At 42.4% G+C, this 25,388-nt stretch overlaps 1 protein-coding gene across 1 annotated transcript in view; it reads right to left on the minus strand.

Moving 5' to 3' along the window:
* Positions 1 to 9,715: 9,715 nt before the first annotated feature.
* Positions 9,716 to 25,388, minus strand: part of STK38L (serine/threonine kinase 38 like) — a 38,205-nt gene continuing 22,532 nt past the window's right edge. Inside the window, exons 2-14 of the mRNA XM_088528396.1 lie at positions 24,221 to 24,365; positions 22,763 to 22,814; positions 21,852 to 21,974; positions 21,260 to 21,343; positions 19,338 to 19,461; positions 18,586 to 18,740; positions 17,652 to 17,754; positions 16,906 to 16,967; positions 15,855 to 15,972; positions 15,314 to 15,437; positions 13,378 to 13,473; positions 11,738 to 11,829; positions 9,716 to 10,243 (exon numbers count right to left, since the gene is read on the minus strand). Coding sequence (XP_088384522.1) covers positions 10,116 to 10,243; positions 11,738 to 11,829; positions 13,378 to 13,473; positions 15,314 to 15,437; positions 15,855 to 15,972; positions 16,906 to 16,967; positions 17,652 to 17,754; positions 18,586 to 18,740; positions 19,338 to 19,461; positions 21,260 to 21,343; positions 21,852 to 21,974; positions 22,763 to 22,814; positions 24,221 to 24,354 — 1,395 coding nt within the window. The 5' untranslated portion in view covers positions 24,355 to 24,365 and the 3' untranslated portion in view covers positions 9,716 to 10,115. The remainder of the gene's footprint in view (positions 10,244 to 11,737; positions 11,830 to 13,377; positions 13,474 to 15,313; positions 15,438 to 15,854; positions 15,973 to 16,905; positions 16,968 to 17,651; positions 17,755 to 18,585; positions 18,741 to 19,337; positions 19,462 to 21,259; positions 21,344 to 21,851; positions 21,975 to 22,762; positions 22,815 to 24,220; positions 24,366 to 25,388) is intronic.

Genomic DNA, 25,388 nt, shown 5'->3' on the forward strand with positions numbered 1-25,388 from the left:
TGAGGCGAGGTGAGGTGAGGTGAGCGCCGACGCGCAGGCGGGGAGGACCCGCGGGCGCCCCGCCGCGCTCGCCCTTCAACACCGCCTCAGCAGCGCCGCCGCCGGCGCCATGGCCCCTTCCCCTCCGCCGGGGCGCTTCTCGCGAGACTTCTCGCGTGGGCGTGGGGGGGAGGCCGCGAACGAGCGCGCGCGCGCGCGGGCGGGCGTTTGACGGCGGCCGTTGGGGCAACGGTCGCGGCGCAGGCGGCGGGACGGGCCTGTGCGCCGCGCGCGCCCGTCGCGCGTGGGGGAGTGAGGCGGCCGCGCAGGACGCGCCACGCCCGAGGAGAACTCGGCAGCTTGGAAGAGGCTGGGTGAGGAGGAAGGTCTCCTGCGCCACCCCCCTTCCTCACGGCAAAGCACGTGCAAGCCCAAACCTTTTAAAAACAAAAACAAGCAAAAAAGTTATATCTTTCTAGTTTGTTAAGCCGTCTTAACGGGCCTGGATGCCGCCGGGTGCTCAGGGTGAGCTGTGTTTTTAGGCGAGCGAGAGAGCCCTTGGGAGGCGAGCCCTGGCGCCTGCTGCCCGGCTCACGTGCCCGCGGGGCCTGGGCTGGGGCGCGTGAGCCGAGCTCCTCCTGTACAGGCCTAAGGGTGGCTCTTAGGAGCTTACTTAACGTGCACCGAAAGTGCCGCAAACGGGCGCTCACCCCGAGGGACCTCGCTGGAGCTAATCTTAAATAAGACCTGTGGGACATGTGCGGCCTGGACGTTGGGACCTCAGTGATGCCAGCGCTGCTGGACAGAGCAGCCCCTGTCAGCCCACGTCTTGTGGTGATGAGGAAAAATACATATATGTGAACAGCAGGAACCTGTCCACGTCAGCGAAAGTGAGCAGCATGCAGAGGGTTAAGGCAACCCACGAGCAATAAAATAGTTCTTGCAGAAATGAATTGCTTGCAAGATAGCTTTCTGAAAAGTGCTTTTCTTCAAGAGGAGAGGCGTGCACAGCAGGGCGACGGGTCCGGAGCTGTGCGAGCAGCGCAGGGGGACTCCTGTGGTTGTGTTTGTAAAGCACCTCGCTGCTGCTGCTAATGCTACAGGTGATTGCGGCTATTTATAAAATCAGTGCCGACTATGTACTACTGACTTTCTGAAGAAGGTTTTTTTTCCCCCTAAATTATGGAAATTAGATAGTCCTACTAAAATGTCTTACTATAGTTTGATCTGGGTGGCTGGAAAAAACACCTGACGTAAAAATAGCCTTTTCTGTGTCTGTTTTCCTTATGTAGATATGTTACTTTTTTTTTTTTTTAAGGAACACTAGTATGCTGAAACCAAAGTGTCGTCATATCTTTGTTTCGATGTTTCTGTCATCCCTTTAACAGCCTTTTCTAAGACAACTGTTTGGTATTGTCATCGTTTTCATGTATAAACACACATGCATGGCTTCAATACACTGGATTGAGCATAAGGAATTAAATCCTCACAAAATGATGTGGGTAAAATCCATTTGACCACCTGTAAATTTAGTGTAATGTAGTGGAGGATGAATAATTTCCTAGTTAACATCAGAGGTGGGGGGAAGCAAAAGCCAAAGATGGCTTTTCATTTATAGCTTTCTGAAATTTAAACAGAATTTAGTTGCCTAAACTCCAAACTATAATCCTGAAAGCCACTAGACATATGAAATCCATAGGTCTGTTTGTGCTTTTTTGTTGTGTCTTTTTTTTTTTAAATTCAAAGCTCCCAAGTCATTTCAAGTTCTGCTTTAGCACATGGTAGAAGTACCTTGTCCATATAAGAGTGGGCTGCTCAGCATGCTGCCCACATCTAAGCCCAAGGGTGCATTACAAATGTATTTTTTTCTTATCAGGGACTCCTGGAAGTCTTCCAAGTTCATTAATACCATTTCTGTGTACTTCTAGGCCAGACAAATGCGCATTTGATCAGAATTGGACACAAATGTGTGATCGGCGAAGAAGTAGCACAGAATTTACCAGCATCTCGTTCCATGCTACTTCGAACTGGTTGCAGGGGAAGGTATGGCATCTAATCCAGGGTGAAGTTGAAGTATTGATATAAATTTCCAATAAGCTGTTCATGGGCAGCTAAAATGCCATGTTTCACCCTGCTAAAATACTCTTTTCCTCCCATTTTGAAGCTGGGAGCAGCCTCTTACCAAGTCTGCATCCCCAGTGGGCACCCATGTGTAAAGGAGAATTCAGACAGCAGGGAGATTGTAGCTAGCCAGGCACACTGGCTGAAAACAGTTCAGGTAGTAACTGCAGAAAGTTGAGATGGCCACTCTTACACAGTTCAGTAAATTAAAGATATAAATAGTTCCAAAAATGGGTGTGTTAGGCTATCAAATACAAACTCTGTCCATTTGTGAGTATCCAGTTCAGAGCCTAGGATGTCAAATGTAGCTGTTTTGGATGAATACTGACTTACTGGGCATGGTGATGGTTTAATGCCAGAAGTACTTGTGATGAAGTGAATGCAGATAGTTTTTTTGTTCCTTTATCATTTAAATGGGCCAGAAAATCAGAGTAATCCCTTAGCAATATTTCTGCACGCCAGGCTTTCTTTATGACACAGAATCTCAGAATCACAGAATGCTTAGGGTTGGAAGGGGCCTCTAGAGATCATCTAGTCCAGCCCCCCTGCTCCAGCAGGGACACCTAGAGCACGTAGCACAGGGTGGCATCTTCATAACCTGTGCATTTCTTATCCTTGCTCGGTGTCACTTCTCTTGGCACTTAGTGCTTACAAGCAGAGTGCATGCCAATTCATTAACACAGGTTGGAAACATTACTGATGGTACTAATTTATTGATTCAAAGCTAAGGCTTGGCCATTTAACTGAGCGTTTCATATATGACAGTAACTGGTGTTTGTAGCATTGAGTAAGCCATGTTCCTTGGCAGAGTAGGTGCTCATTTTGATATTTTTGCCCTGTTCTGATGTGAGAGCTTCCTGTTCAGTAGCTTTTAGTAGTAAAATAGAGAACAAAATGCTTTATGTAAGTAATGGATAATAACCTCCTTTTTTTTTTCCAAACAACTTACATAACATCTTGCTAAAGGGGGAAAAAATAATAATTGAACCTCAGAGCAGTTAAATAACAATCTGTCACTGAGCAATAAAAGAAAGGTGGCTGTACTATTGCTCCTTTTTTTCTCTCTATAGACAGTTAAGGAAATCCGAGGCCTGTCTTAGCAGTTACACAGGCCAGGAAGAGCATGCAATCAGCTTTTCTTTGACCCCTCATCCCGAGGAGGTTGCTAATTGCTTTGTGTGTTTGCTGGGACCAACCTAGATTCATGCACGCCTCTCTGGAGAGACCTATTTCGGAAGAGGAGAGCGACGGGGGGAGAGCGACCCAGCCTCCCTCCCCTGCCCAAGGGACACGTTTTGCTCTGGCTATGGCAGTAGCACACTGAATGACACTGCCTCACTTAAAAAAAACCCCGATAAACCCCCGATATCTGGGTGACTGCTTAGGTCTAGCTGGCTAGCAAGCTTTTCCTGCTGGAACTTAAGCCCAATAAACTGGTGTTGCTCAGCACTCATGTAAATGCAAACAGATTATTCACGCTTTTTTTTTTTTTTCCCCCCAGAACACAAGCACTTATGGTTTCCCCTCAGACCAAGTTTCTACATAGTTTAAATTAATAATAATAAAAAAGACTATCTGTGTGCTGGATCAAGTACTTTTTATGGCTAATAATTTAAGGAATATGGATGAATAGAGGGGTTTTTTTTTAATATCAACCTATTTTAGACTGTTTTGTGCTTTCCTGGAGCACGGTGGATGACTTTTAAGGGCATGGCAAGAAATATCTTGAGATGGCCATAAATTCCCTGCCTAGAATTCTCAGTGATTTTTTTCAAGGCACTCACAAATTGCAAGGAGCTTTCTGTGCTTTAAGGTGTTGAAAAGTGATGCAAATCCTTGGACAAACCAAAATCTGTTTTACATTGCTGGAAAAGCAGATCAAACAGAGTCAAAATATCTCTATGGTCAATACATTCATTTTTTCTTTAATACACTATATCCATTAGGAAAAAAAATAGATCATCATTTTAAAGCAGTTCTTCCCCAAATCGGGAGAGTCTTCTGCTTTAGAATTTATATAAATGGCATAATCATCCTGCAATCAGCCTGAAACAAAATTAAGCTTTTTAAAATGGTTTCCACTCGGTAACAGCCCTTCAAAGAAGTGAAAATCAAGCTCAAAAGAATACAGGCTCTGGCAGCACCCAGCTGCACTGTATTCACCCAGTACAGAAACTCCCTGCTGCGTAAAATTAACATTACGCAGCTTGCTGGGTGGGTAGCCTTCTGCCTTCAAGGATCTGTGAATCACTGACAAATTCCTTCCATGCTGAAACAAGTTGGATGTGAGCCCTGAACTCCTACTCATCTCTCTCTCATCTAACTGGTGGGGCAAGTGGGTCAATCGATTTACTTTGTGATTCTTGTAACAAAATTCTCAAAGTCAAAAAGATGAGCGGTTTCGAAAGTGGCCTAGCTGATGAGGTCTGTGCTGGGCAGTAATTTAATTGCTTGTAAATCTCTTAACTAAAGGTCGCTTAACTTGATGTTACCACTTTTGATTAAAACAAAAACAAAAAACCCTTAACTTTTTAAAAAGTCTTCTAATTCTTGGCAGAATTAGGAATGATTTTCTGAATCATCATTTTCTGGATGCCTAACAAGAGCCCAGTGCCTAATGGTTTTGCTAAGTATGGGCCACTAAATCACGACAGAATTAATCGAAATCAGAAAGCCAAGGACCCCTGCATACAGTGGGCTAGTAACTCTATCTGATGTGAGTCACCCAGCAGAACTGTGATGGCTGTTCGTTGACTGCAAACTCTGCAAGTCCAGGAATCACACTTACATGTTTGCTGCTTGGAATAACATTCCAGTTCCATACTGTGGAGCAGGCTGGGGCAAATCCCACAGTGATGTACGTGCTACATACCTAAATAAAGCAGTAAAGCCTTTATGTGGCAAGAGGGCAAAGGAAATTTGACCTGTAACACCTGCAGTTTGGAAGACCTTGTCACTCACTCATACTCCGCGTCCATAGGGAGGTGCAGGTTCTGTGGGAATCTCTGGAAGGACACACTGCCTTTAGTGTTTGTAACTCTCGCTCTCTGCTCCTGCTGTCTCCTCTTGCAGGCACGGAGCAGGGATGGGGGTAACTCACACCCAGCTTTTACACAAGAACTTGAAGATAACAGCGATGACCCTGCAGATGCCAGTGGCTGGTTTCTGTCTGAGCCAGGAAACAACAGAGGCAAGGGAGAGACCTGGGCTTTGCGTGGGGGAGCAGAAACTTCTGGAGCAGGTGGGAAGTAGATGGGGAGTAACTGCTACCAGCTGAAGGTGGGGAGGGAGAGCAAGTGTTTCCCGAGAAGAAGCAGCAGAAAGTGGCTCACTGGAAACAGGCTTAAAGCAGCTGGTGTAGAAACAAGATGTGGCATCAAGAATGAGTGCAAAAAGCGACCCAGGAAAATATTTTGCTTATGGACCTGGAACGTTTTGTGCAGGAAGAAATAAAATGTGTAAAAGCACATCAGATAGTTGCAGGATGCTTTATACACATAGAACTATATTTTTAACAGATTCATTTCAAAACACATTTTTGAATGTGCTAGTGACGTAGCCTTTATGTTCATCTTTAAAGCGACATATTCTTGAGGAACATGGGATTTGGTAATTCAAGGGAATTGAGAACTAAGCTGACATTTCCTCGTAACCAGGAGGAAGGTGCAATCCCCTTAAACAGAATTGGCAAATTTCTGTAAAAATTGTCTCAAATTGCTGAGAGCAGCACTTCTCAAGCAGAGAGCTGTTACTCAGTGGTGAGCTACAGTGTGTGGCAGGCCCCAGCTCCTGTGTGCTGTCAGCTGCACTACCCTGTGCGAGTGTTTCATGTGCGTTTTCCTGCTGTGGTCTCGATAAGGAAACGGGAACAGCTAGACACAAGTATTCTTACAGTGAACCCAAGAACACACTGCCCAGGGAAGGCTAAAGGGAAAGAAAAGGGAAGCTCTTGGGAAGAGCAATAACCACTCCTGAGCTGGCTGCATCTGCTAGAGTGAAGGCAACTTGTGCTCTCTGCATGTGCTGTTTTAAGAGCGAATGGGCGCTGCTGCCAGCGCGGTTCAAGGTGAGGATCCACAAGCCAAGGGTCTCCGTTCTTTACACATCCACCAGTCTGGAAGGGGAACAAATCCAGTCCCTTTCACATAAAGTGCTCTGAGCATAAAAAAATAAAAGCCACAATTTTACAAAAAGAATGCTACATTTATTTTCAAATGCTGTAAAAAGCCTCATATAAATTTTTTATAATGCTTCTATGTAACTTTCCCAACCACAACTAATGAAACAGTCTAGGAAAAAATAGAGCAGTTGCCATTTAGACTCCAAGAACGAGCTGCTGCAATATCTGACGTTGAAAGGACACGGTACAGTATGTTACAACGCTTGTAATCGCTCATGGTACTGAAAAAGGCAGAGCACTTCCTAAGCAGCGCCGGTGCGAGTGGGCCGTGCTGCAGCCATCCCGACTCACCGCTGCCGCCACCAGAAACCCACGCAAACACCCTCCTCGCCCTGCTCGCGGCCCTCTCTTCCCGGAGCGCTTTGCTGCGCTCCCCTGGGCCACATCCCGTGCCTAGCCCCTGCGCTCATCCCATGCTGCAGCCAGCAGCCCGGGTGTGGGACAGTTGACCTATAAAAATAACACTTATACAACTCTTCAGCAAGGCAAATCAACAGTGCAAACGCGGTGTCAGCAACAGGTGATTCCTGAACGCTGGCATTTGGTTTGTTCGAACTCCTTTTACACATGAAAGGTGCTCTGCCACTCTCCTGGACCTCAGGCCACTCACTCACGCCGATCACAGAGGGAACCAAGTGCCAAAGCTCAGCTGTGCTTCGCAGTCCAAACATCCGCCCCTGTTCCAGGCTGTTCCGATGCCGAGTCGGGGTAGAGGCTCCCTACTTCCGCAGAGGCGCTCAAGATCTCCTTGCTGGAACAGGTTAACTTCCGAGAGCAATTTGCATACACCATTCCGCGGTTTAACTGAAGTTAACAAAAATATACTCCCAGAAAATAATTTTTCACATGGTTGCAATCATCAAGCCATTTCAGGATCTTTGGTACTCCAAGAATTAAAAAAAAAAAATGGCACAGTGACAGAAATCAACAAAGGAAAAACACAGCTGTTCAAAAGAGGAGGACAAAATAAAGAAGCAAAAGATATGTTACACTTCCTTTTTTTCTTTTTTTCTTTTTTTTTTTTGGAAAGCCAGTGTAAATTAACCTTCTGTTCTCTTTAATCTATTACAGTGTCACAGCTTTATCTTTCTCAAAAAAGAAAAAACAAACCTATCATCCTAAAAGCAGTAGTTAATATTGTCTTTAACTTGACTTACTGGTTAAAATAATGCCATGTTTTCAAAAAAGAAAAAAAAATAACTATTCAATACAGAAGTGTTTGCTAAACAGGCTGCAGGCTGTTTCCATAAGGATATAATTCTTATGTGAGCACTGATATGATTAATCATCTGCAATTTTATATGCATATTATCTTTAGTGTTACAAAGAATTGAGCTTCTTCCAAGCCTGTAAACCAGTGAGTATGTACAGACAGAGTTATTTAATAGATAGCTTTAAGTTAAGTGTATATTTATCTTCCTTCCCCTAAGCTCCACTAGGGGAAAAAAAAAAAAAAATCACTGAGCATTTGCAGTTTCCCATGTCTTGGTAAATTCAAGCAAAGACTTCTTTTTATATTACATAAATAGGGTAACTGTGGTCTTTTGAAATGTTTTTTTCTTTTCTGGAGGAATTCCACTTCTAGTGTACATGAGCCCCCCAAACAAGGTTAAGAATTAAAGATAAAAGAACAAATGGATTTTTGAATAGCAGTATCTTTTGGGGCCAAGCTTATACCTTGGATTAGCCCTAGAGCAGGGAGACAAGAAAATTGTGCCCTGCTAGTTCTAGGTCACTGGTAAAAAGTGGTAGCAAAAATATAAATGTGGATTTAAGTGAGCTACAAATTTTGGACAATCTTTGGATGGTTATAGGTGACCTTTACTTTGCTGACAAGGATAAAACCAGCCTGGAAATTAGTGCAACTTTCCGGAAGAAAATTGGGAAATAATAAGGTGTTCCTATGTAAGTCAAGCCTTAAGGCAAAAATGAAGCATGGCCATATTCTGATATAATATTGTATAAATGGATACTCCCTTTTGATGAGCCAAACATCAGATATTTGAAAACAAGCAAAATATTGAACAAAGACATGACCGAAGCCCTTGAACTGCTGGCTGGGGGAAGACGACACCAGGGCACAAAAATCTTTCTGCTAAATGGTCTTCCATGCAACAGATGAACCCCCACAGGGAGCTTTAAAGCATACAGACAACTCGGAAGAGGCGGATGTCCCGGTGCCTAGCAGCAGTGAATATTTCTGTAATGGCTTTAGCAATAATTGCTTCCATTTTCCTGAGGGGAAAAAAAGGGTCTAATGGAGTCTACTACACATCAGAGCATCCTGTGCTTCACTGCAGTAGGCGCCCTGGGGGCCCTCGGTTCCCTTTTCGCTGGCGCTCAGGGCAGCTGCAGCACCAAGGGAGGCAGCAAGTGGGACCTGGCTTCTTGCCTTACCGGGACATTGCTCCGCTGCGCACGTCTCCCCTCTAACCAGCAAAGGACATGAGAGATCTCCACTGCACTCTGCTCGTTTCTACATACTGCAAAGAAGGTGCTGGCACAGAGCTACAGATAAATTCACCAGCAGCCATATACATATATATATATGCAAGCTGGCAGCAGGGCTAGCAGGAGGAGCCCGTATGGACCATCACACTGGGCAGAGCAGCGTTTAGAGGCGCTTCTGGCTGCACTCGTGGCTGCTTGTGGGCCCTGGTGACTGGGCTCCAGACTCACTCGGGCCCTTCCAAGCCCACAGACCATGAGAGAGACAGTGGGAGAAACTGGAGCCTGCAAGAGAGTGAACCTAGTGGGGCGCTCGATTTGCTCCAGCTTAGAGGAGGCTGCTAATGGATGTGCTGAAAATGAAAGGCAGGGACAGGATCCTTTCCTGCTTGGAACATCTTAGGGAAAGGGAAAAAAATAGTAAAAGAAGCAGGTTGATCACTTTTCTAGAATACCTGTTTTGCAGGGACAGAAAAGGCTATTTGAATTCTCAAGAGCAGTAAGATTATCTGTTTTACAGTCGAGGCAGGAATGCAATCTCAGAGATTGCCACCTCCTCAAAACTTGGTATCAGGACAAAATTTCCTTTCTAAAACAAGGACAAAAAAAAAAAACATTTAAATTCAGATTCCATTTTTTCTTCTGAATTTGCTAACAGGTTTAAAGCTCCATCAGCTTGAACAGAAACACCTGTAATGGCATTTTGAAGCAGCAACGCTACTACGCAGGTCACAGGGACTGTCTCATTGCCACACACAGGGAATAAAGAAAAAGGAGAGAAGATTACGGATGAGCTGCTGGTACAGGGCTTTGGAGGGGAGGAATGAAGGAAGGTATAATCAGGCTCCACAGGATATTGCTAGTTTAAATAACGAAATGTTGCCGTGCTCATGGGCTAGCTGTAGACCACAAGTGGAACCCCCTCAACTGCTCAGAGGATTTTGCAAATACGGGCAATAGTTTTCCATACTGCCTATCTAAAAACCACCAGGCGAGCAGTATAATAACAATGCTGCATAAAATGATATGTTTTTACTCCTGGGTGGATTAGATGGTTTACAGTACAAACACAGCCACAGTACAGAGAGGCAGAATTAACCGTTCTACACACATAGGCAGTGCAGTTACAAAGGGATGTACGTTCCTTTTTATTCCAGTACCTTTGTATAATAAAGTTAACAAAAATATTCAAATATTAAAAAAAAAGCCAGCTGGCACTGCCAACTAATTCCTGTAGTAGTCTTAGAAATCCTAATCCTGTAGAATTTCCGTGTGAAGTTGATGCGCACCAGAGTCAATGTGTTGAAAACTAACGCCAAGCGGGTCTGGTGATGCAGCTACCTGAGGTTTGTGGGGTTTTCTTTCCTTTGTGGGTTTGTGTTTTGGTTCACAACTTCCCAGCTTTCATGTAGGAAGGGATGGAGCCACGCTGCGTGAGCCCTTCAAACCTCTTGTAGGTGTAATTGAGGAAAACCCAGTCTTTGGATTTGTAGTCAGGCTCCGTTGTGTTTGGCACTAGAGTTCAGAAACAGAAGCAAGAATTAAGAGCAGTGCTACTTAGGAGAGGCCTTTTCATGTGGCACTAAAGTAAATAAACATGAAACTCGTTTCGCTCGGCATCAAGAATCCCCTGAAGAAACCCTGTTTCCACTAAGCTCAGTGGCATTTTGCCATTGGTCTGAGCAGAATAGTCATTTCAGCATATCTTTCTGAAGCATAAAGTGTTGTATTTCGGTTTGTGTGCACACCAGAAGCTCCTGTCACCTAAAAGGAACCTCTACTACTACCATGAGATATACAGTTACTTATAACATTTAGGACACTTCATGCACAACAAATCCCTATAAGCATAAGTCATAAATAGAAGAAAAAGCTACATGCATCCCAAGAGGATTACATATATCACCCATTTTACACTCCTAGGACTTCCTTCTGCTTACAGCACCTCCAAGGCTTCTACAGCAAGCAGGAGATCCAGTCACCTCTTAATAAATAAGTGACCAACGCGGCTGGCATGCTCAGCACGGATATTTGGTACAGTGAGCTTCTAAATTTAGCATTCAGGTAGTTATCTTTAGAGTTCTAAAGACATTTTGAACTCAAGTGGCCAAAAATACAGGTGTACAAGGTTATATTTAGGTATTTAGATGTACAGTAACATTTCCAGTGATGTGACACATGTGAAATGCCAAAAAACACCATTACATTATGCATTACATAAATATAAACTTATATACCCAACTTTAGGCACTGAATGCTTTTGCCTTCGAAGAACTGACTTTACAGCTAAGTAACATCTACTTCAGGGAGGAGGGGAAAAAAAAGGCTTTTTGATCATTCTGGTGTTTGTTGGCATATGTAACTCATCTATAATTCATAATCACTGTAATATATCTGCCTATGTATAAGCAATAAATATTTAAGTGAAAACAGTGGAATTTGGGAGAATTCAGTACCTCAGAGAATTAGGCCTTCTATCTATCTATATAAGAATTTCTTGCTACTTGCCAATAGGAAATAACATTAAGAAACTAAATAATTTGTGGAGCCTGTGAAGTTCAAATTGCTATGTTGAATAACTTACAGTTGGCTCATTCATCTGCCTTTCAAACTTCTGCCCATAACTATGTTAAAATTCATGTTTGGCTCAAAACGCCAAAGTTAAAGATCTAAAGTAAATCAAGGCATAATGTTTTAACAGAATTTCATTAGACAGATTATATGGTAGAAAGCTGTTTATGTTCACTGTCTGAAAATACATGCTGACCATTTTTTCTAATTAACTTAACAGTTTACATCTATTTGGTCTTTTCTGCCCCCAAGATCTACAGAAGCAGAAGCTACAAGAGTTTATAAATTTACATTTATATTTGAAAGAAAATCTCTAGATCAAGCCCATATATTGGCTGGATTTGGATATCAGAAAAACAAACACACACACAAAAATCATGGAGTATTCAGGCATGGCATAGCATAGATAAAATGTGGAATATAAGACATCAGTCTCACCTGGCTGTAAAATATCAGACTCGGGGAATTCATCAAAGTTGGAAGTATCATCAATGCTTTTAATTTCTATAGGGATTGCAGCCGGTCTTTCCCTACACACAGAAATAAATCCAAAAAGAGTGAATATTAGGAAGAGAGGCACTAAGTTCCAGTTTTGTTTAATTTAGCTTTTTTTAATCACAACATCCCTTTTATTCCAAACACAAGGGTCTGCTGAGTCCTTTACAACGATATTGACTTGTGTATTTTCCAACATCATGGACAGATTTATCGGTCTTCCAGCATGAGCGTTTCCTTGGCACTCTTGGGGAAAACATGCTTTTCCACTAGCTAAAACTGCATTCCACATCAATTCACCACATAGCTATCACTGTGATCACTGCTGTGACCAGGAACCACCGTGGTTACCCTCATTTCACAGACCCAGCCTACCCAGCTGAGCAGGATTTTGCTCCCCTTTGGAGTCTCCAGACATTTTGCTTTACAAACTCCTCAGCCTGGAACTGCTCCAGCTACTGCTCCACCACAGCTCCTGTTTCTGCTGGTCTAGGCTGCCAGCAACTCATCCCAAATGAGTCGATCCTGACACTTTGCTGCTGCTGTGTTGGTTCAAGAATCAGGCAAGGCCTTTCAAAAGTTTGAAGCTGGAGGGTTAACAGCTACTCAAGTGATCTGCACCTTGACAGCATTTTCAACATAGCACCGCGGGAACATTATTAGTCTGCACATGCAAGGTTATTAGGGCTGTAATTATTACAGTTGCAATTAAATCCACCTCTGGGTGGAGGTGGGGAAGCTTCTTTGCCAGGTTGCCAACTGTGGTGTGAGCAGCTACTGCTGTTGCTGCTCACTAGTGTCACCTACACTGAAGGAGAAGTTGAATGAGGCTTCCTGCACCAGAAGCAAGAGCAGAGGTGGGACAAGGTAATCCCAAGTCCGCACTACGGATTTTCACGAACAAAAGTGCCATATTACTGAAATGGCACAACTTTGATTGACTAGTAGCTATTATTTGAAATGAAAATGCCCCCCAAAGCCTGCTTTTTGAGGTGTCACCACTTTGAAACACACAAATGTGGCTTGAAGACCTTGCATATCCCAATTCAGGCTAGAAACTGGTGCCTCTGCCTCAGACCTGGCCACAAAGGGGACTCGGTGCCTCAGCCCCGTGCTCTGCACAAGCACCACTTCACTTGGGCGCAGCACCTGCATGTCCTGCGCTTTGCTCCTACCTGCAGCCTTGCCTTCTAACTCCTCCATTTCCCCTGAATCTTGAGGATACAATTTGCCTTGTCCCTGTTTTAATGAAGTCAGATAGGGGAGTAGCTGCAAAGCCTGTTCCCACTGGAACAGGAGCTGTCTGATGATATCAAAATGCAAGTCAGCAATGCCAGAGCCACCCTACCACAATTTCTCTCCATCCCAAGCATTCGGGGCTAGTCAGAGGCATTTCAAGCTGGCAAAACTCTGATTGGATCTATGGACGTCAGCAAGGCCTGACAACCTTGGCTCCCACCCACTAATTGGTGGCAGCTGCCTTTTAACATAAAAGATAAACTGGGAAGGATTATTCTTGCCATCACACTGCAGGAGATCCTTGCCTTCATGGGTTTCATTCTTTATATAAAATGGATATATACCTGATATGTCCCCAGTCCACTCCTTCAAAGAATGGATGACTTTTTATTTCCTCTACTCCATTACTACCGATTCTATTTTCTGAGTCGGTGCAAAACCTGAAAAAGAAAGAAATGAGGAAAATATTATAATAAGGTAAACAGAAACAAGAGTAAACAAAACTGCCATGGTATCCTGTATCAGGAATTGGTGGCATTTTGAAGAAAAGTTCCATTGCTTGTGTAGCATAAAAGCAGCATATTACAGCTAGGAGAAGAGAGAAATATTGGAAGGAGGATATTATCAATGCCCCCAAACAGGAGGCCATGATGACAGTAACTTGCATTTTATCTAAACTGCTTCATTCCTGTCTTCAAACGTTATGAGAAGTTGCTTCTCTGCTGACTGAGCAAGGCGAGTTTGGAGTGGTGACTTTTCAGACCCTCCTGCTGAGCACGTTCTTTTAGGCCTCCTGTTGCTCTAAAAGTCACCTGATCTTTATGAAATTAAATACTTGCTTTTGGCCAAAATGAGCAAAAGCCTATGTTTACTTAGTGATCCTGAACCTATACAGCCTGTCCACATGATCACATCATCCATATTTGCAAGTCACTCTTCCCACCAAATACTCTCCAATGTAAAAAAAGGTCATCATTTGCCAACTAGCAGAGTTTCCAGGAGGCATTTCAGTAATACAGCAAGTGAGGTTACAAACTCTCCCCAGTTGTTACCAGCAATGTTCTCATGCCTGTAGTTGAGTCACACTTGGGAAATAACTGATCTTGAACTTATTTTAGTTTGTTCTGGCTTTGTCTGTAACTCACTTTAGGCTCAGATGGCCATTACCCAATGTGTCCTAGCTAAAAAGTGAAAGGACCCAATGGGCAAGTTGTCTAACCTGCAGCTTTGGCCTTTTTTTCCCTCCCAAGTTGTCTGACTAAAGATGCTTTTAGCTTAAGTTCTTTATTCTGTTTTATGCAATTGTATGGCTGTACAATAAATGAAATAATACAAGCAATCATTGTATAACTAAATTTGCAAGCCAATAAGCAAGGCATGTTAAAAATACGTTATTTGAAATATATAAACATGCCTCAAGCAGACCTAAGACCAAGGAAGAAGAAACCCTCAGCAGCAACCCTGGACTTTCAGTGAAGAACTCAGGGTGCTGACAACATATAGACAATGTGAGCCAAACGCTAGAGAAATAGATAGTAAGAGGTTTGCGTGCAACAATTTTATTATGTTATTAATCAGAACTAGTAACAGTTGAACTAGCAACTTGGATTGTAAGAGCTAGTGTCACTGTACCTGTTTGCTATAAGAATAACTGTTTGTTGCATTTGTTGTGCTTGTTGCATGCTGCTGGAGCACTGCCTGGACTAACAATATATTTTAGTTTTTAGCTCTGTCCCAAGCACATTCCCTTTTTGCCCATAACAAATTCAAATGAGTTTGTAATTCTGTCTTTGAAAAATATCAAAGTCAACTCCTTGACCACAACAACCTCTCATGGCAAGATAGCATTTCTGCCTGAAACCAAAAAGCCTCAGGAAACTTTAATGCAGACAAATCATGACTTTGAAAATTAGACTTTATGTAATATGTCCAAAAATTTCTGTTCCATACACTGAATACTGGTGAGTGGTCACTTTTTTAGTTCCCTCTTCAAGAACTAAAAAAGCTGTGTTTTAATCGTTATTTTCTTTCCAGGCTGCTCTGGTTTTTTTTTCCTGATACAGTAGTGCAAGTTAAGAGCTGTAAATTTATTCCCTCATCCTAAACAAAAAGCAAAGAGAAAAGGATGGAAAGATTGACTGGGGATGGTGAGATGCAATAAGAAGCCAACCCCTTCTCCTAGTCCAAAGCTTCCTCTCTGCAGGATTGAAAGTTATCCTTGTGGAAGATGACTCTGACTCTGTGTGGGCTTCTGACTCTGTGTGGGCTTCTGTTACCGACCTTAGAATTAAATCCTTTGATTTCTCTGAAATGGGCACCTCTGGAGGAAATACCAACGTTTCTTTCCAGTTCATAACTTTCCTGTAGGTTTCTTGTGGTGTTTCTGAGCAGAAAGGTGGATACCCTGCATGCACAAAGACAAAAAAAAAAAAAATCAACATGTTTTTCCCACAGTAGGAAAGTAGCCTGGGCCTCTGCTTTTGCCACCATAGCTTCTGAATCTAAAAAGTAGACCTAGCCAAAATTTTCTTTTAGAATGTAAAGGTTGTTTTGCTATTTCCAGGCAATGAGACTGAACCTTGAAACATTTGATAGCGAGCAGTTATTCACGCGGACATTTTACTGAGGCCTCCTCATCTCTTACCATCTTCTTGGAAAGATTGGGGTAGACTCTAGAGTCTTCTGGAAACGGCGTTTGGGGCTCACTTCAGGAAGAAGTGAATGAAATGCTAAGGCCTGCACTGTAGTGGGGATCAGAGTAGATGATCTAACGTGTCCTGCTACCCTCTGAAGGAACCTTGAGTTGGGGTTTCTGACGTACCTATTAGCATTTCGTACATGATCACTCCCAAAGACCACCAGTCGCATAGCTTGTTATACCCTGTCTGCATAAATACTTCTGGGGCAATGTAGTCTGGAGTGCCAACAGTAGAATATGCCTGGGGAGGAGGGAAAAAAAAAAAAAAAAGTAAACACTTTAAAATAATTATTAGTTTTTTAGACTTTGGAAATAATTTTCCTGGGGATTCATATACAATATCTTGTTGTTTGGATAGATGAGAATGCTTAATTTGGTAATTCACAATATCTAAAATCTCAATAACTTAAAAAAAAAAAAAAAAAAAAAACATGGACGAGCACAGACAGTCCCCCTAATAAACAAGCCAACCCCTTCCCCCAGAAAAAAAAAATCTGACTTTTACTTTGGAAATTGAATATTTTGCTGTCATTTGTTTGACCAAGAATAAAATATTTAATTTGGCTGAATAGAACATTTAGTTCCGAATCAGTTAAAAACCAAGATAATAATTCTTTTATGAATTACTTTTGAAACAAGTAGTTACTTTAACCTTGTCCCCTCTTTGCTGGACTGCGTGATGATACATCTAGCTTCACCACATAGCTCTGCCAGGTCAGTCTGTACTAAATTTTGAGATTGCCTCTTTCCAGGGACACAAGTGCGGGAGAAAGGGCCTGAACTACGAGGCAACATGACTGCAGTGTAATCTCAGTCTGTCTCAGAATGAAGCCAAGAACAACTCAAAAGCATTTCAGATATAGTGCAGCATATCACTTCCTAGATAGAGAGACCAAAATAAGAAGTTCAAAGATTTGCAGATTTAGGGCTTTGGGACTGCTACTCAGAGAAAGTTATTGGCTTGGCTGAAATTCTGTAATCTCCAGGGCAATGGACTGACTTTATCTTATGTCCACTCACTTAATGCCAGTTACAGCTTGTCAGCTCTGCAACTACGGCCATCCTGTTACAAACTATTAGCATTAATGTCCAGTCTTTATGTTCTTCTTTATATAGTTTCAGAGAGAAAAAAAAATATATATATATATATATATATTTAATTTTATTGACTCACCAACTGTCGCCTGTTCTTCTTCCATGTTTCTGCTTTTCTTTTTGAGTTCATATTTTGAAATGCTAATTTAGAAAATAATTAGTAGGTATTAGATGCCTTCGTGAGAAGTAAAAGTTTGACAGCACACTGTATTCAATGAATGACCATTTTGCCTCTTTAAAATGCTTTCTTCTAGAAACAAATTCTTGATTATAACTGGAGAGTGGAAAAGGGCAATGAATAACTACTGCCCAACACCAAGTTGAGCATCACACAGGTAGGATACTTCAGCAGCTATTATAATTAGAACTTTATGAAGGCTCTGCAGATTAATCTGGTAGTTTATATTCAGGTATGATTCAGAGAATTGCAGTGTATTTTAAACAGCATATGCAGAATCCAAGCAGAAGTACAGAAGTAGTTTTCTTTTGTAGAATAAAACACTAATGTGGAAACATGATTGAGGCATATACATGAACAACTTTACTCTTATGAAAAGGCTAATGAGATCATCACTGACTTCAGTGATGAAATATGCATCAAATATACATACATATTAAAACATATTGAAAGGGAAGAAGAAATGAAAAACCTATTGAAGTTATGGTGTCTTTCCTGTGAAATACTTCCATGTTCTGCAAACAGGTTTTCCAACTAAGTGCAATCAGCCTGAGCAATGCTGCTTAATCCAGCAGAACTCAATTATGATGTGGTATGGCTGCAGCTCAAAGCTATTTAAACATTTAACTAGAACATCATATACTTACAGAAGTCACTTGGTGGGTTGTGTGTAAGGTTCCTGTAGAACTCAGTTCTGTGAGCTTTTTTTAAACCTGTGCATAGTCCAAAATCAGAGAGTTTTACATGACCCTAAAAAAAAAAAAAAAAAAAAAAAAAAGGAGATTAAAAAAATATATAGATATAGTAATGATTGAGAAAGAAAGTTGTTTGCATGCGATGGACTTGCACCAGACTGTCTAGTGCAAGGCAAGCAAATAAGGACTGAATCTAGATGCACCAGGAGGGTGTGTTTTCTTTCCAAGGGGTTTTAGTGTTGCCTACCGGGAATGACCAGAGCCAACAGCTCCGCAACAGCTGTGGGCAGCCAGTTTGCCTGGCTCTGTTTTGAAGTGGACACCACTCAGAGAGAACTCTGAGACTCAGAAGCCTCCAGCAGAAATTGCTGTTGCTCTGTTTTGATAGCAATCCGTTTTTAACCACACATGCAGACGCCAGCGCCAGATAGTCTACAGGCCTGCATAGGATGCTTGCTGGGTCCACCTGAGGACTGTTCCCACCAGCAAGCAGGTAATAGAACAAATGAGGTAACTGCAGGAGTTGAAATGATCACTCAGACAGTAGCACAGTCTGAATGCTTCAGGCTTTCGCACTTCTTGAATTAACTCACAAATATCAATTTTTAATGTGTATGAATTCAAGCACACGGGCAGTCTTAAGTGCGCGTTTTCATGCTCAAAAGCCTTTCCAACAAAGGCACAAAAAGGGTAGTTTTGCTTTGTTAAGCATATAGATATTCTACACAAAACATGTCGTGACCATTTTCTGCCTTTACTACAGAGAGTTCAAGTGACTGGGGTGACACTACTGTTTCAAGGAATCACTCCCAACTCCCACAGCTATAAATGACATTATCTGCAGAGCTGCTCAAAACCTAGGCAGTTTACATGCATATTTACATGCCTTAGCATCCAGCAAAAGATTGTCTGGCTTAATATCTCTGTGAATGAATCCCAGCTGGTGAATAGCATCTATGGCCAACACGGTTTCAGAGATGTAAAACTGTGTCTCCTCTTCTGATAAAGTATCTTTCTTCATTAGTAAGGTCATCATGTCACCTAACCAAAGAGCAGAAAATACAGCACAGAAATCAGAGCATTTCAATCACAAGGCTAGTCCCACGAGAAATCTCAAGAGATTTCAAATTTAACCTTATAACTGACTTTGTAGCTACTAATTATAAAACCACTATTTCAAAGACCTACAAACCCAACATATTTTTAGTAAACTGCACATAACCCTGTTAAAAATTCTAAATATGATTTTTAATTGGATAGCCCAGTGAGATACTTTTCCCCCAAAGAAAGTTTTAACGTATCCGTTGCACAGATAAGTTCTTTCAGCGGGAGCTATCTCTTTTTATTACTGTCACTAAATTCATCAGAAAAAAAAAAGTGAAGCGTTGGACTAGAGGAATTATTTAGCACAAGTCTAGAAGAATTATTTAATCCAAGTCTGCAATTATATTAACATTGGCCTCAACCCCTGCCCTTCTCTTAAGATCAGGACCAGTTATATTACTGTCACTACACTTAAAACAGCATTAAAACTTTCTATTATCATAAATTTCACAGCATGCATGTTTCTACCATTTTTATGAAGTTGATAACAGGAAGAAGTACTTCTATCACTTAGTAACACAATGTAGAACTTACCTCCAGGTAAGAACTCCATGATCAGATAGAGATTTCTTTTATCCTGAAAACTGTAAAACATTTTCACTACCCAGGCTCCATCTGCTTCAACCAGAATATCTCTTTCTGCTCGGATGTGGGCCACCTAAACATGGATTTGGTTTAAATACTGTTATTAAAGGACAATTCAAGTACTTAAATGTAGATGACATTATTACATAATCAACAGATTTCTTATATAAGTATACAAAGAAATAGGCAAGAAGTGAGAAGAGTCTTAGGCTGGAGACAGGGGAAAGGAAGCAGAGCAGACTGAGCCATTTCTCCAAGTGAGGAACAGGGACCTGGCCCAGAGCTCATGAGCTCTGCTGCTCATGTTGGGCCTGGGCAAGCAAATCTGGAAACCTCTGACCTTGCTCAGAATATTCAAGTCCCAGCTGTGTCTTTGAAAACTATTAACACACTTGCACCAAAACCACATTAAGGAATGCTCTGCAACTCTTTCTTGAAGCCACCATTGAAATAGGACCAGTCCCAGGAGATGCTGGCATGTTACTGCATCCTGCCATAGGTAAAGCAGGTCAACTGTGTGCTTTTAAAATCAATTTTTTGTTTGTTTGTTGGGTTGTTTTTTGTGGGGGACTAAGGCAGAGAAGGGAAGAGGAGGAAGAACTTTGTCCTCTGCTAATGCTCATTTTGCTGCTTTCTACTGCAAGTGTTAGTTTGGCCGCTCTCACAGGGAGCGGAAAGCATGCAGCAGAAGAGCCTGGAATGTGTGCACTAAGTGGGAAGCCTTTAGGTTCTCATCCAGAAAAGATGTTTCTCTATCACACACGTCTGTGTGATACAAACACAGTCATTTCAAGAGTATGGGAAGAAAAAAGAAAAAAAAAATCACATTTCCAGCAAATAGCGAATGAAGAGTCTCCTTCACTTTACCCTCAGTTCTACTAGCCAAGAGCAGCACTACGGTAAATGTGTGTCCACTTCATATTGCCCTGAGTTCCCTCCCCGTAGTAGGAGCTCCCAGCTCATTGGCTCTGTCTATTCCATATATTCTCATTAGAAAATGTTTCTTTTCACTCCTTACACTTTCTGCATATAGCAGCAACCTAAATTAAAACCTTGCTTAAAAAAAACCAAAACACCAGGACATTTCCCAATGCCATTACACCTGAAAGTCTTAATTTTCTTTTATTTGCATCCACGCACATCCTGGCTGCTGTGCAAAATATGCTGCTTCTTTGTGGTTCTCTATGTCCGAGAAGCCAAGAAGGCTGCACTAGGAAAAAAAGAAGAGTGGGATGCCATAACAGAGTTAATGATGGTGTTAGGACAGGTAGGGCAGATGGAAGTTCTCTTGTTAGCTTTTCCTTGGAACATCTGCACTTGAACTCTTTGCTTTGTGGTACTAAAGTATTTGCCTCATCCTATGGGGAATTTTCAGTGAATTGTTGACTGAAAAGCAGAACAGAAGAGACACAAAGCCTGACTAGAAGGCAAAAGGAATGCAAAACAAAGCCGAACAATGGACAACATAACATCTGTTGCTATCTGACCACACAAAGAAAACATTAAGTACTCTCTCTGATTTGACTTTGGCATGGTACAATTTTTCATGAAATGCAAAATTAGGGATTAAGCACTAAAAAATCTGCAATGATAAAGGAGGAGAGGGGAAAAAAAATAGATCCTTTGTTAATGTTCCAAATCAGTTGCAAATTAAACATTTTCACAAATTCTACTACGTGACCTTATTTCCTAACTTCCACTTTTCTACTGTGGTGGCACCTCCATAAAGGCCTTGTACTACAATGCCACTATTAGGGCTGCACAGAGTAGGAGTGGGAAATACAGATAGTATCTGGCACAAAGAACTTCAGCAACTGTCAATTCTCTAAACAGAGTAACTCGGAAATTCAAGAGTCTTATGTAACACAAACCTGCTCTTTTTCCAGCATATCTGCTTTTCTTAGTATCTTCATTGCATAAATATGGCCTGTATCCTTCTTCTGAACAAGACGTACCTATAACGGAAAATACAACCCAATCAATCCTATATACCTCATAAACTAGACCCCACAGAGCTATATCCTGGAAGGCTTGAATTGTAGGGCATAGAAAGGTTCTTTTATTACACATTCAAAAACACATGGATAAAGAAATCTGTTATAGCACATATTTCTATACACCATATACAGTGCTGCCATTCTAATGCTAGTTAGACAATATAATATTGACTATATAACAAAATTGACAGTAAAGCTTGCGGTGGCAGCACTTCCGGAGGCAGCATGGACAACATTGGCTGGGACTAATAGAAAGGACTGCAGGAAAGCAAGGCTCTTTGATAGCCCTTGATAAATCTGTGCCTGTAGTCCATTAATGGTCTTACCCACACTTACAGACTCACTAAAACAGCTATTCTTCTGCAATAAAACCACCAAGTTGGAACTTGTTAAAATTAACCATTTTAATTATAGAATAACATTTGACACATTTTTAATATCCTGATCAAGCAAGAAATGCACAAACCTCCCCAAATGCTCCTCTTCCAATAACTTTCAAAGACTCAAAGTCATCCAAGCCGAGCCTTGTCCTCTTCAGTCGCAGAAACTCAGTTTCTTTGCGGGCATGTTGTGACCTGCGCAGTTTTTTCTAACAAAACATATTACATGGGCACTGATAAGTCATGTGGTAGTAGAAAGCCGAGATATATCATCTCCCTTTCTGCAAAGTATTCTCCCACCCGTTAGAATTATAGAGAACATGCGATAGAGAACATGCGATAGAGAAATTTGTTTGAAATTCTCCAAATCTGAGTCAGGAGCACAGTGTTTTCTACAAAGGTCCCAATTATTCATTTATTTTGTCAGTTCTCAGAGAAGATAAGCACTTAAGTGTGCTCCCAAACCTGCCAAGGAGATGGCAGAGGCTGCTAACCACATCCACCAGCCTACCGGATTGAGTACTGGGATGATAATGCCATTTAAAGCCACGAGATGGCAGTATGCACCCACATTCGCCTTTCACCTGTCCCAGAAGTTGCATCAAACTTAAGAATTGCCTGGGACTGTTAGTTTCTATTTATTTCAGTGCCTGTGCTGAAGGCAGTACAGGCAGCAGCGCTGGGATGGACCTCAGAAAAGGAATTTACCGAGCAAAATTCTGACAGATGCCAATTGGGAAGAACTCCCTTCAAGCCCATATCTGAAGGGAGCAGGGGTACATGAGAAAACTGGTTCAGCATTTTGTTTTCTACCCACTTCTTCCATGTGCATCTCATCCTTTTCTCCTCTCTGTGCCAAATCAAAAGCTAAGCAATTTTAAACTTCATTTACAAGATAAGAACTTAATGTCATGTGAGGTAATGTTAAAGGTTAACTCATCAAACGTCAGTTTGAGCAACTTTTAGCAAAGCAATCTGCTCAAATATTACGTGTTACCTCCTCATCTGCTAAGCCCTCCTCTTCCATTGCCACCTCAAGCTTCTTCTGCCTGCAAAGAAGAGACACAATTGATTAACTTTTTTAATTAAAAACAAATACAGGATTATAGGCAAGACAACACAGATACCAGATACCAAAGAGCTTGCCTCAAATGGCACATCTGAAAACCTATCACTCACTTCATGCTTTTACTCATTTATGACCAAACCTGTTGAAAATGCATAAACAAATTTGAAGCACATGCTTTCTGGACACATTTAAGCACATGCTTACAGATTTAGGCATTAGAAGCCCAATCACAGAGTTACCATCACCCTAGGAATTTTTATGTCTTGTGGGAGCCCGTTTCTACCAAACCTCTTTTTCTACTCTTGAGCTGCCTCCTTCTGACCTTCAGGCTGCATCTTTCAGAAAGGTGCTTGGCTGCAAATGGCAGCTAAGATTTTGAACCCCAAGTACCAGGCAGTTTGTGTCTTTGCACACTTCAGGAAATACTGCAGGATACCCCAAATTAAGGCCCCTATTAGACAGCCTATTCTCCTAACAACAAGCTGCTCCATTACACAGGATAATGACAGAATGCAACAAAGAGATGGAAACCCCGCTGCTTGGCTGAAAAGCCCTCAATTAAAAACATATTACCAAGGGAACGATAATTTCCCATGCTGATGACACTCCGCAACACAACATTCATTATAATCAAATGCTCAGTGCTCCCACACTTAATTCAGTAGCACTTCACTGCAGCAGATGCAGAGCAGGGCACGGAAATTGAAATGATGATCCCACCTGCGCCCCAACACGAGGGGTGTCAGGCAACATAGTGCTGGAGTAACGTAGAGCTGGGCACGATACTGCCGCCTGAGGCCCTCCAGCCCACTCAAGAGCCAAGCAAAAGCCACCGCAACTGAGATCGCTTCCTCTCCTGCCTCCACCCTGGCCCATCCTCTCTCTCTGCCACCAGCACCATCCTATCGAGCTCCACCACGATGATCCTCCTCCCTCTTTCTTACACACTTCCATCTGCAGAGGCATTGGCTGGAGCATGGTGCTGCAGAGCATGAGGAGACACACCAAGCCATTGGGCAAGACCCCTCCATGGGGCTTATTCCTGGGAGACACAGCATGAAGGGGTCAGCTGCGAAGCCCTTCCCAGCAGCAGCAACCTCCCACATGTTGCAAAACAAGACCCTGCACAGTGTGGGCTCCACGAAGTGGTGATAATTCGATGAGATGAGTCAGTCCCCCCAGAGCCAGGGGATGCTCGTGGATTTATCAGCATGGATGACAGCTCCAAGGCAGTCCATGTCCTCAGACACAGAGCTCTCCACTTTTGAGCTAAGAAGGATGCCCACGAAACGCTCTGTGCCAGAGGACTAACGTGTCCTTGAGGCAATGCCAGCAAAAGCCAGCACGGAACAGCTGCATGGAGGCAAGAGTGAGCCAAGGCACTACCTGGTTTCTCGCTCCTCATGCTGGATGATGAGGTTGCTGTAGAAGTTCTCCAGGGTGAGCTTGGCCACCGTCACTCTCTCCCGGGTGTGGTTGCTCATGGGAAAGGATGTTGTCGTCCCTGCAGTCATCGCCATGGTAACATGTACTGAAACAGAGCACGGCAAGGCATTACTCACTTGAAAAATAGATTTCTCTTCCCTGCTTCTCCATCCCTAAGTTCTTAGGCACTGCAATAGTCACACGAAAGGCTTCAAGAAATTCCATTTAAAAAGACATATTACAAAAGATGTTTTATGAGCCTCATGTTTCTAGAGCCATTCAACAGAACAGCACATTGATGGCTGGGGGATTTCTAGAAACCCTCCCATCAAATAATGTAATGGCCATATTTTAAATTTTTTTTTTAAAGCAACAAACCAAGAATAGAAAACCCTTCCACAGCCTAAGTGCATTAGTCGACCAGCTCTTCCCGTTAGTACCATCTCTAAGCTGTGCTGATAATCCAGGGAGCATTTTCTGGAGCAGCCCACTCTTTCGAGAGCTCTCTGTATTGGGATGCTCAGCTTCTGGGAGAAATGTTACTACAGCAACCTCCCAGTCCAGCTGTAGATATGCTGCTTGCATAGATAAAGTGCTTATGCAGATAAAGTTCAGCAACTGCTGAACACACGCAGCCCGACACAGACAAACAAGTTATTTCAAGAAACACTCTAATATGAGAAAAACCTGCCTTGGGATCATTTGGGAATGTCAGGGGGGCTCAGTATTAACTGGGGCTCAACATGGATTAACCTTTACTTCAGGTATTGCGAGCACACTCCATCACCAGCGAGCAACCGGCTATTTATCCTTTGCTCCGCTCGTATTCCTGGGAGGATCAAACACCATAGCAATTTTGTCTCACGTTAATTTGTCTTCCCCGTGCTCCCAGAGCCACCAATGCCAACGTTACCAAATAGCAAATCTAAGTCGCTTGATTTTATTAAGCCTGGAAAAGGGAGATAAAACTTTTGGCACCAACACGCCAAGTTATAAATAGCAGGGTTGAGCCTAACTGTACGTCTAAAGCAGGAAAAGAGAGGATATAGAAGGGAGCCCACAGGGTAAATCAGAGAGCTCCGGGAAAGCTGTTTAAAAGCTAAGAAACCTGCATGGACACGACTCCATC

The sequence above is a fragment of the Tinamus guttatus genome, unplaced genomic scaffold (genome assembly GCF_059628265.1).
Source record: "Tinamus guttatus ecotype Peru unplaced genomic scaffold, ASM5962826v1 Tinamus_guttatus_pri_ptg000308l, whole genome shotgun sequence".
NCBI classification, from domain to species: Eukaryota; Metazoa; Chordata; class Aves; order Tinamiformes; family Tinamidae; genus Tinamus; species Tinamus guttatus.